This window comes from Gracilinanus agilis, chromosome 1 (assembly GCF_016433145.1).
Source record: "Gracilinanus agilis isolate LMUSP501 chromosome 1, AgileGrace, whole genome shotgun sequence".
Taxonomy (NCBI): domain Eukaryota; kingdom Metazoa; phylum Chordata; class Mammalia; order Didelphimorphia; family Didelphidae; genus Gracilinanus; species Gracilinanus agilis.
Window position 1 is genome coordinate 363,385,679 of NC_058130.1, and position 12,892 is coordinate 363,398,570.

At 36.9% G+C, this 12,892-nt stretch overlaps 1 protein-coding gene across 1 annotated transcript in view; it reads right to left on the minus strand.

The window, feature by feature from the left end:
• The window catches only part of IL31RA (interleukin 31 receptor A), a 56,301-nt gene extending 43,696 nt beyond the window's left edge, over window positions 1–12,605 (minus strand). The window contains exons 1-2 of the mRNA XM_044657730.1: window positions 12,545–12,605; window positions 10,632–10,749 (exon numbers count right to left, since the gene is read on the minus strand). Of these exons, the coding sequence (XP_044513665.1) occupies window positions 10,632–10,749; window positions 12,545–12,605 (179 nt within the window). The remainder of the gene's footprint in view (window positions 1–10,631; window positions 10,750–12,544) is intronic.
• Window positions 12,606–12,892: the final 287 nt, after the last annotated feature.

Below are 12,892 nucleotides of genomic sequence, written 5' to 3' on the forward strand. Positions count from 1 at the left end.
ACAATTTCATTGAAGAGAATGACAATGATGAGACATCCTACCAAACTCTGTGGGATGCAGCCAAGGCAGTACTCAGGGGGAAATTTATATCCTTGAGTGCATATATTAACAAATTAAGGAGGTCAGGGATTAATGAATTGGGCATGCAATTCAAAAAACTAGAAAGAGAGCAAATTAAAAATCCCCAGATGAAAACTAAATTAGAAATACTAAAAATCAAGGGAGAAATTAATAAAATCGAAAGTAAAAGAACTATTGAATTAATAAGACTAGAAGCTGGTATTTTGAAAAAAAAACAGATAAAATAGACAAAGTACTGGTCAATCTAATAAGAAAAAGGAAAGAAGAAAACAAAATTGACAATATTAATGATGAAAAGGGAGATCTCACCTCTAATGAAGGGGAAATTAAGGCAATCATTAAAAACTATTTTGACCAATTATATGGCAATAAATATAACAATTTAGGAGATATGGATGAATATTTACAAAAATATAAACTGCCTAGATTAACAGCAGAAGAAATAGAATACCTAAATAATCCCATATCAGAAAAAGAAATTGAACAAGCCATCAAAGAACTCCCTAAGAAAAAATCGCCAGGGCCTGATGGATTCACAAGTGAATTCTATCAGACATTCAAAGAGCAACTAATCCCAATACTATACAAATTATTTGATATGATAAGCAAAGAAGGAGTCCTACCAAATTCCTTTTATGACACAAATATGGTACTGATTCCAAAGCCAGGGAGATCAAAAACAGAGAAAGAAAACTACAGACCAATCTCCCTAATGAACATAGATACAAAAATCTTAAATAGAATACTAGCAAAGAGACTCCAGCAAGTAATTAAGAAGATCATCCACCATGATCAGGTGGGATTTATACCAGGAATGCAAGGATGGTTCAACATTAGGAAAAGCATCCACATAATTGACCATATCCACAGTCTAACAAACAAAAATCACATGATTATCTCAATAGATGCTGAAAAAGCCTTTGACAAAATACAGCATCCATTCCTATTGAAAACACTGAAAAGTATAGGAATAGGAGGACCTTTCCTAAAATTAATAAACAGTATATACCTAAAACCATCAACAAGCATCATATGCAATGGGGATAAATTAGAAGCCTTCCCAATAAGATCAGGTGTGAAACAAGGATGCCCATTATCACCTCTATTATTCAACATAGTACTAGAAACACTAGTAGTAGCAATTAGAGAAGAAAAAGAAATTGAAGGGATCAAAATAGGCAATGAGGAGACTAAGCTATCACTCTTTGCAGATGATATGATGGTATACTTAAAAAATCCTAGAGAATCAACTAAGAAGCTTGTAGAAATAATCAACAACTTTAGCAAAGTTGCAGGATACAAAATAAATGCACATAAGTCATCAGCATTTCTTTATATTTCCAACACATTAGAGCAGCAAGAGATAGAAAGAGAAATACCATTTAAAATCACCCTAGACAGGGGGCAGCTGGGTAGCTCAGTGGAGTGAGAGTCAGGCCTAGAGACAGGAGGTCCTAGGTTCAAACCTGGCCTCAGCCACTTCCCAGCTGTGTGACCCTAGGCAAGTCACTTGACCCCCATTGCCCACCCTTACCAATCTTCCACCTATGAGACAATACACCGAAGTACAAGGGTTAAAAAAAATCACCCTAGACAATATAAAATACTTAGGAATCTATCTACCAAAACAAACATAGGAATTATATGAAAACAACTACAAAACACTTTCCAAACAAATAAAACTGGATCTCAACAATTGGAAAGCCATTGATTGCTCATGGGTAGGATGAGCTAACATAATAAAAATGACCATTCTACCCAAATTAATTTATCTATTTAGCGCCATACCTATCAAACTACTAAAAAACTTTTTTACTGAATTAGGAAAAACTATAACAAATTTCATTTGGAATAACAAAAGATCAAGAATATCAAGGGAAATAATGAAGAAAAATGTGAAGGAAGGGGGCCTAGCAGTACCAGATATTAAACTATACTATAAAGCAACAGTCATCAAAACAATATGGTACTGGCTAAGAGACAGAAGGGAGGATCAGTGGAATAGACTTGGGGTTAATGACATCAGCAAGACAGTCTATGACAAACCCAAAGAGGCCAACTTTTGGGACATCAACCCACTTATTGACAAAAACTTCTGGGAAATTTGGAAAACAATATAGGAAAGATTAGGTTTAGATCAACATCTCACACCCTACACCAATATAAATTCAGAATGGGTGAATGACTTGAATATAAAGAGGGAAACTATAAATAAGTTGTGAACACAGAATAGTGTACCTGTCAGATCTCTGGGAAAGGAAAGATTTTAAAACCAAGCAAGAGTTAGAGAAAATTACAAAATGTAAATTAAATGGTTTTGATTATATTAAGCTAAAAAGCTTTTGTACAAACAAAAACAAAGTAGTCAAAATCAGAAGGGAAACAACAAATTGGGAAAAAATCTTTATAACAAAAAACTCTGACAAGGGTCTAATTACTCAAATACACAAGAAGTTAAACCAATCATATAAAAAATCAAGCCATTCCCCAATTGATAAATGGGCAAGAGACATGAATAGGCAATTTTCAGGTAAAGAAATCAAAAGTATCAATAAGTACATGAGAAAGTGTTCTAAATCTCCAATAATTAGAGAAATGCAAATCAAAACAACTCTGAGGTATCACCTCACACCTAGCAGATTGGCTAAAATGAAAGAAGGGGAGAGTAATGAATGCTGGAGGGGATGTGGCAAAATTGGGACATTGATGCATTGCTGGTGGAGTTGTGAACTGATCCAACCATTCTGGCTGGCAATTTGGAACTATGCTCAAGGGGCTATAAAAGAATGCCTGCCCTTTGATCCAGCCATAGCATTGTTGGGTTTGTACCCCAAAGAGATCATAGATAAACAGACTTGTACGAAAATATTTATAGCTGCGCTTTTTGTGGTGGCAAAGAACTGGAAAAGGAGGGTATGTCCTTCAATTGGGGAATGGCTGAACAAACTGTGGTATATGCGGGTGATGGAATACTATTGTGCTCAAAGGAATAATAAACTGGAGGATTTCCAGGTGAACTGGAAAGACCTCCAGGAACTGATGCAGAGCGAAAGAAGCAGAGCCAGAAGAACATTGTATACAGAGACTGATATACTATGGTAAAATCGAATGTAATGGACTTCTGTACCAGCAGAAAGCAATGACACATGACAGTTTTGAGGGATTTATTGTAAAGAACGCTACCCACATTCAGAGGAAGGACTGCAAGAGAGGAAACATATAAGAAAAACAACTGCTTGAACGCATGGGTTGAGGTGGACATGATTGGGGATGTAGACTCGAAACTACCACACCAATGCAACTATCAACAATTTGGAAATAGGTCTTGATTAATGACACATGTTAAAACCAGTGGAAATGTGCATCAGCCATGGGTGCGGGGTGCGGGGGTTGAAGGGGAAAGTAGGAGCATGAATCATTTAACCATGTTAAAAATGAATATTAATAAATGTTTAAAAAAAGTATGATGATTGGTTGAGAAGACATTTATACAAGTTATTGTGTCAGTATGAAGATATGTGCAAAAAGATATCCAATTGGTTCCCAAACTATGAGTCAGGGACTCATGGGGATCCCCAAAATACCAACAGGAAGTTGTGAGGTCAAAACTATTTTCATAATAATGCTGAAACATTTTACTTTCTAATGTGGTAAGTACTGATAGATAAAATCCACTAAAACAAAAATTGGGGGGATTCTCAATAATTTTTAAGAATGTAAAAGGGGTCTTGACACCAAAAAGTTTGAAAACAACTGGCCTACACAAGTAAGTAATAATTCAATTGTGAAGGTGACCAGAGAGAAATTCCTAGTGTCATCTGCATGCCAGAGTGAATAGTATACATGTCTAAAACATGATGATGTGTCTTCTTTTATTTCTGGCAAGAATCAATTTTTCACTTGCCAATATAATTTTTAAAAAACACTTCAGCAAGTGTTAAAACAATATCTAATAGAAAACAGAAATAATATTTTATTTTGCTTTGTTTTCCATCAAAACCATTGCCAAAATTTCTACTGATTTAAGGGAAGGGTTGGGTGTTGTTTTTTAAAAAGTTCCAAGCTGGGAAGAGTGAGATTAGGGGTCTCTAACAAAGTGGTTTATCTATAGCTCCAGATAGTTTTGGAACCCCGGGCTTACATATCCCATCAGGACAAGATTTCTTTTTGCCCCTTGATATGACATATTGTCTGATATTAAATGCATTCAGGCCACTTAGTGAAAAATCAGGACCCCAGGGCTTGGAGTCCAGTTTTGACACCTACAAGTTGCGAGGACATAGCCCAGGCACAAGATCCATCAGAGTGTCAAAGCCAGAAGAGACTTGGGATACCATCTTCTCCAACTCCTTGTATTACAAATGAGGACATTTAAGTCAATGGAAATGACCTGCCTAGAGGTTGCAGAAGCCAATCTTGAACCCAGGTCTTCTGACACTCAATCTTTCATTTTTCTGCTACACTACAGCTGCCTCTCTGAGTCTCATTCTTTTTCTCTATCAAGCCAGAATAATATTTACCTCATAGAGTGAAAAAAATGGAGAAAACGTTTTCTAAATTTTAAATACTATAGAAATTTAACATAATCAATAAAATCACTTCCAGCTAAAACATTCTATTAACAGTTTGTTTTGCCACTAAAATTGTGCAAGAAGTGAATGTCAGAGCTGGAACACAAAGTGCTGAGGTCTTCCCATTGTACCAAACTGCCTGAGTAAAGTTACTATCACATATGTGTGACCACTCACAGAAAAGGGAAAAAAATGAGGACCATATCCAGGGTTATTACAAGCCAAATTTCTTTTTGAGTTGCTGAAGGCCTTCGCATTGGCTCCAAGCTTCTTAGGAAGGGCAAGGACAAGAGGGAGGTAGGAATATGCCCTCACTGTTTAAAAATAAAAATAAAAACAGGAAAGAGGTGGGAGAGCTGACATGACAAACTGGGAGACAACAGTACTGACCAGCAACCCAGGATGTCAAATCAAGAAGTCATTGGGAAATCCAAGGAGAAATCAGAGTAGTTCATTTTTCCAGTGAGGGATGTCATATTCAACCTTTAGACAAGTGACCAGTCAAGGAATTATGGAACAGCAGTGAGCCCAGAACTCTGAGCTCTACAAGCAGTGCAGGGAGCACATCACCAAGACTGTGCTGGAACCAACTTGTACAGGCTCGTGACAATCAATTCTTAAATTTCCAGTTGGAAAGATGGATGGATAGATAGATGTAGATATTATAGATATGGATATAGATATTATAGATGTAAATGTTATAAATATGGATAGGCATTATAGATATGGGTATAGATATAGTTTCATAAATATGAATATATAGATGTTATAAATATAAATGTAGATATTATAGATATTGATATAAATATAGATATTATAGATACGGATATTGATATTATAGATGTGGATATAAATATAGATATTATAGATGTGGATATAGATGATGTAATATTACAGATGTGGATATAGATATTATAGATATAGATGTTATAAATATGGATAGATATTATAGGTACTGATATATAGTTTTATAGATATGGATATATAGATGTTATAAATATAAATGTAGATATTATAGCTGTGGATATTGATATTATAGATGAGGATATAAATATAGATGTTATAGATGTGGATATAGATTATATAAATATTACAGCTATGGATATAGATATAGATATTATAGATATAGATGTTATAAATATGGATAGATATTTTAGATATAGATACATATGTTATAGATATAAATCTAGATATTATAGATATGGGTATAAATGTAAATTTATACCCATAGATTTTTAGATGTGGACATAGATATAGATATTATAAAATTTGATATAGATATGGATATAGATATAGATGGGGACATATATTATAGACATGGATATAAATATAAATATTAAAGATATGGATGTAGACATAAACATTATAGATATGGACACAGCTATTATAGATATAGATGTTATAGCTATGGCTATAGATATAGATATTATAGATATTACAGATATGGATAGAGAAATAGAAACTGTAACAATTAAAAGAGCCAGTAACCAATGTTTGATAGAAGGGAGCTAGAGAAAGTCTATGTTTGTGAGTCTCTCTTCCAGGTCTCCCCTGGGGCTGAATATACACTGGGAGACTTTAAGGGGGTGTTCATCCCAAAACTGGGTGACCTGGATGGTCCTGCCACCTCACAGGAGCTGGGGGCAAGGCTTCCCTATAAGAGGAGGTATGTGGTATCCCAACCCAATCCTGAATAAGGACAAACCTCCTCTCAATCAGTTAAATTCACAGTGGGTGATCCAGCTTCAAGATGGAGGCAGTCAGACCAAGCTGTGGTTCCCCTCTCCGTTGTGGTCTCTCAGGCACTCTGGAACGCTATCTGACTGTTGAATGACTTTTTATTATTCACAAATCAGGGATTGGGGAAAGTGGTGAAGGGCAGAGGGATTTTGGGATGTCCTCTTCGCTATTCCTACGGGGTCTGTCACGTAGGTGGGAACCTTAGTGGTTCCCATTCCTAAGCTTCTCCCCTCGCCCCTTCTCCTTCTATTTCTATTTCTATTTTACTGTTTCTATCGTTTTCTATAATTGTAAGTTTTGTCTGAAAGGGGTCTCTCAGCAAGTTTGGGAATGGGTAAAGGAGACTAAGAGATTGCTCCCAAAATGGAGTCCAAAAACTTAGCTCACTCAATGGCTGAAGTCTTGATGGGTGAGATGTGATGGAATGGCTTTGATCAGGGAATCAGGGTTTCAATTTCCAAAAGAAAGATCCTCAGGAATTCCTCCGGACTGGATCTGAGCTGGGATGTCCTCCTCCTCTCTCCTCCCAGTCCTCTCCCTGAAGACCTCTCCTCTCCTCCCTTTCTCCAGAGAAATTCCCAGAATCCTCTCTGATCTCAACTGTCAGCAACTGTCAGCAACTATCTTCTCTGGCTCCTTTGGTTCCAACCCCTTTGCGCAAATCCCATCCTTATAATATATAGGGGCAGCTAGATGGTACCATGGATAGAGCACCAGGCTTAGGGTTAGGAAGACTCATCTTCCTGAGTTCAAATGTGACCTCAGATATTTATTAGCTATATGACCCTGGGCAAGACTCTTCATCCTGTTTGCCTCAGTTTCCTTATCTTTAAAGTGATCTGGGGAAGGAAATGGCAATCCACTCTAGTATCTTTGCCAAGAAATACCCAAATGGGGTCACAAAGACTTAATCCTGTTTGCCTCAGTTTCCTCCTTTGTAAAATGAGGTAGAGAAGGAAATGACAAATCACTCCAGTATCTTTGCCAAGAAAAACCCAAATAAGGTCACAAATAGTTGAACACAACTGAAAAACAATCAGACAACAACAGCAATCAATATATAGACAGATAAAAAGGGATCTATTTGCTATATTGCTTTGTTAACATGGCATCTTAACATTATATAAATACAACATTATGGGCTACTGTATCAAACATCATATCAATGAGAGTTCAAGAGGGATTGAGAGCCAGACTCAGAGATGGGAGGTCATGGGTACAAATTAACCACAGATACTTCCCAGTTGTATGGCCCTGGGCAAGTCACAACCCTCAATGCCTTGCCTTTACCACTCTGCCTTAGAACCAATACTTAGTATCAATTCTAAGGGAAAAAATAAGTATTTAAAAAATTGTTGGGACTGTTTTAGGAAATGTGAACACTGTGGTTTATATTTTCATAATACTCACAAAAATTAATTCCTTTATTTAAATGGTTTTCATTTCCTATTGTGATCAATGAAAAAGTTCAGCAGGAGTTAAGAACATCATTGCCACTGTAAGATTTAAGGAGGGGAAAAGTTGAATTGTGAAGATTTAAGAAAGTGATGGAAGAAATGTTAATAACTAAACTTAAAAGCATGTGCATTTATCCCAACATATTTTCCCCAACATATTCCTCCCAGAGCTAACCATGAATTAAGCCCCCAGCTCAGAACAGAAGTTTGGGGTCTGAGGCACATTCAGCACCCAGAACCCCAAGTGTGGAGTCACCCAGGACAGAGAGCAGACTCAGTCTTGTGTCTAGGAAAGTAGCATGGTGAAGAGGGATGGGATGTCTCCTAAAGAGATCAGAATTCCAGAATTCCAGATTCCAGACAACTCCCAGAACTCCCAGTTAAGCCTACAACGGGGTTTCTCAGGACCATAGAAAAGAAAAAGATAAAGAATTATTATAAGGCTGAAAGGGATGCCCAAGACACAGATCCAGAAGAAAAAAAAAACCTCCAAAACATCTATAAGCAAAGCCTCATAGAAAAACATAGCCTGCTCATGGAATCTATTTGGTTCATGGAAGAAATAATGTAAGAATTAAAATGAGTCAGAGATTGGTATAATAAATTAAATGAAAGTGAAAGAAGAAAAAAGTAGAAAAGAAATGGGCTATGGAAGAGAGATGCTAAAAGAAATTTAACAGCTTAGCACAAGGACTATGAAAGCTTACCCAAATAATAGACTCCTTAAAAAGTAAAATAGACCAAATAGAAGTCAATAATTCCATGAGACATTAAAATGAAATATTAAAAACAAAATTAAAAGATTAAAAAATTAAGGTATCTCACATCAAAAATAATTCATCCAAAAATAGATCAAAGAAGAAATAATTTCATAAACACTAGACTACCTAAAAGCCACAACCAAAGAAAGAGTATGGATATAATATTTAAAGGAATCATAAAAAAAAAAAGAAAAAAGAATGCTGCTCAGATCTCCTGAACCAGAAGGCAAAGTGAAACTAGAAATAATTCATACTGATGAAACACCAAAAGGAAAACTCCATGGAATGCCATAGACTAAATCCAGAGCTTCCAAGACAAAGCTTCTCTAAGCAACCAGAAAGAGTTTATGTACTGAGGGAAGACATTCAATAGATAGATAGATTTGTTAAATTTGCCATTTGTTTCAGTTATATCCAACTCTTTCTGACCCCATTTGGGATTTTCTTGGCAAAGATACAGGAGTGGTTTGCCAATTCCTTCTCTACTTCATTTTATAGATAAGGAAACTGAGGCTAACAAGGTTAAGTGACTTGCCCAAAGTTATACCGCTAATCAGTATCTAAAGCCAGATTTGAACTTGAGAAGAAGAGTTCTTGACTTCCTGTTTTCTGGCCCAGCACTCTATCCACTTTACCACCTAGCAAATGTTGGGTTGTTAGATAAAGAGATGACAGGTAGATAAATGATAGATAAAGAGATGATAGATGACAGGTGAAAGATAGGTGATAGAAAGATAAATAGAAAAAATGATAGGTAGAGAGCTGATAGATCACATCTTCCCCATTGACTGGAAATTCTACAAAAGCAGAGGCTGCAGTTTCTCTGGCTCTCTTGGCATCCTTCAAGACTCAGTTTAAATTCCCCATGTGGCAGGAGTCCTTTCCAAGTCCTCTCTCTACTGCTCATACCTTCCCTTTGAGATAATCTTTCAAAGGACTCTGTATCTGTCTTTTATGCCCAAAATAATTAACATGTCATCTCTTCCATTGGCACATGAGGTCCAAGAGGGCAGGGACTGCTCTTGCTTTTCGTGGTATCCACAGTACTTTGCACACAAAATTGAATCATAGAATGTGAGAGTCCCAGTCCAACCCTTCCACCTCTTTTTCAGATGAGGATGTCAAAGCCATAGAACTAAGTGGTAGGAGAACTGATCCTAGAACTCATGCCTCCTAACTTCCAGTTCAGTGATCTTTCCATGCTTAGCATATCTCATTTCATGAAAAACTGAGCCACGGTCTAGCATCCCCATTGGATTTGGCATGGGTTACTCTCTTAGTTTGATGTCCCTAAGTGAAAGTATTCCTTTCTCTCTATCCCTCCCCTCTTTGAGTGCTCATCCTCTCTGAAAAGATGCCAAATATCTGCTCTATCCTAACTCCTTACCACCAGACAAGAGGCAACATGACCTATACTGGGAAGTAACAAGTGCCAATACTGGGAAGTAATAAGACTTGCATTCCAACTCTGCCTCTAAGTCACTCACTGTGCAACCATGGGCCAGTCACTTAATTTCTCTGAGTCTAAGTTTCTGCATCCATAAGATGGAGATAATTAGCCTGTCAGTGGTATGTTATTAAATATCAAACAACCAGGTGCCTGAAAAAATGTACACACAACACACTTTGAAGTTTAATCTGCATTATTAACATTTTCTCCATCATTTTCTTACATCTAGAAAATCAACAAAACAACAAATCAAACCCTGTATGTAGTATTTTGTGATTTCTGAGGTATAAACGGACACACTGAAAATTTAACAATCTGCTCTTGAGAGCTGGTTCAAAACAGCTCCAGCATATCCCTGAAACCTGAAATCATAAGATTGTGGCAACACCTGATTAGGCAGCATATATGCAATGCTACTTAAATCACTATCGAATTCACCTATTCTTATCATCCAGTATCCAGAGCACCAAACAACGATAAGAGAGAAAGCATTTTATATCCCAACTGACATACCCAGAATGAATTAAGAACTTTCACCCCCCCACACCTTGCAAGCCCACCTAATACTTACTAAATTCTAGTGACAGTATAGACTGTAGGATAGACTTCTTTTTCTGGACTCCAAGTACAAGTGAAATTCTTATTGTAATAGAAGATGCAGGAAATGTTTTCTGGCTTCTTTGGCAAATCTACAAATCACACAGAAACACTGTCACCAGAGTACCTTTTACTGAAAACGTTTAACTTTTTTTTCCTAAATTTTCCTAAAATTAAATTTTTCTTCTAAAATGAATGTTGCATATGCTGATGTAGGAAACTCAAAAAAATCTCTAAACAAAGGAAGAGAGAAACAAGATTAATGGCAGTGGGGAACAAGAAAACTCCACAAGTTTTGTTCTCACTTTGCACTGGGGAAATGCATTAAATTTAATTAATTAAATAACTAACTAAAGAATTCTTGAGGACCTTTGGCCCCTCACATGAAGAGTCTGAGGATTTGTTGGGCAAGAAGGTTGTTGGGGAGTTCTGGGGAGGGGCAGGAAGTTGGAGAGAGAGGGAGAGAACTAAAAAGAGAAATAACTAGAGAAGGAGAAGAGACACTGAGAGAGGAGAAAGTTTGGAGAAGAAAGCAGACAGACAGATGAACTTCCGAGGTGAGAAGCCTTTGTTCTGACTTTGTATCTCATTGATTAGGGATGAACCAATCAATTGCACTGGTGAATTATCCCCTTTTTTGCTTTTCTTTCCTTTTTAAAGGACTAGTGGACTTGGGTCCCAGGAGAAATGATGAACTATCCTCCTATCCTACCTTGAGACAGAGACATTTAAGAGCTGCATATGCTCTCATCAAGGGGCAACTAGGTGGCACAATGGATAGAATGCCCACTTTGAAGTCAGAAGCACCTGAGTTCAAATCTAACCTCAGATACTAGCTAATTGACCCTGGGAAAGTCACAACCCTTTTGACCTCATTTTCTCCATCTATAAAATGAACTGGAGAAGGAAATGTCAAACCACTCCAGTATCTTTGCCAGTAAAACCCCCAAATGGGCTCATGAAGAGTCAGACATGACTAAAATGACTAAACAACCACAAAAATATTCTAAGATCCTCTAGAGGCAACTCTGAATTGGGTCAAAATAAACCAAAGAGATATGATTTAATAATATAAGATGGCACCCAGTCTATGAAATCCCAGAGACAGGGCTATAAATTACATAAAGATTGTTAGAGCTGGAGGGGACCTTAGAAATGATAGATATATATAGTCCAACCCACTCGTTTTGCAGGTAAGGGCATTGAGACCTGATGAAATGATTTGTCTGAGGTCAATAGTTAATAAGTAGCAGAACCTGTATCTCCTGACTTCTAGGCTATGTCCTTTCTACTATATCTCACATCTATCTAATTTACAAGTATGCCCACATATCTGGGCTAATCTGTCTCAAAGCTATCTATTCATGAGAGTTCATGTGTGTATACATGTGTATATTTTAAATCATACACCAAATCTCCTTGGCTCCTACTCTATGGTTCTCCAGTATTCTACTAGACAATTCTACCTCTCATATTTGATTTGAACCAAAATCAAGAAAGGCTAGAGCAATATATTTTCAATATTCTAGACACTAACCAAGCCCACCCTCCAAATTCTGTCCATATCTATCTTTCCCAGGTAGATATTCCCTGATACTTGCTAAAACAGAAAATTAGAGAAATTTTTATCATCCCTGTAGGTACTTGTCTGTCATTTAATTTCTATATATAACAATGAGAATTTTTTTCAAGGTAGAAAGAAAGTTATAAAAATGTTGCCCTCTTCCCTCTCTGCTCACTTCCAGAGGCCATCTTTCACAAACCCACCCACCCCAGTAAGTGAAGGTCTGCTGAATGGGCAAATGGAGTGATCATAAAATTAACACTCCATTTCAGAAGGGAATAATGGAAATCAAATGATTCACAAAAATGCAAATGGCACCATACCTGCTAGGCAGAAATTACCAAGTAAAAGGAACAGTGCCCAGAGCAGCATCTTCTCCATCATGACTCAGAGGGACTGATTGAAATGCTGAAAGATCATAAAGCCAGAATTAATGCATTATCTATATTCAAAACAGAATACTGTTACTCTGATTCAATAGAATGTAAGTTCCCTGAAGGAAGGAACTGTTTATCTTTGTCTATGGAGTACCAAGTATAGTGCCTAACACATAGCAAGGGCATAATAAATGCTTATTGAATGAATTAGTCAAAGCTAAGTGGCATAGTGGAAAGAGCAGTAGATAGTAGGCTTGGAATCAGGAAGATTCATCTTCCCAAGTTCAAATCTGC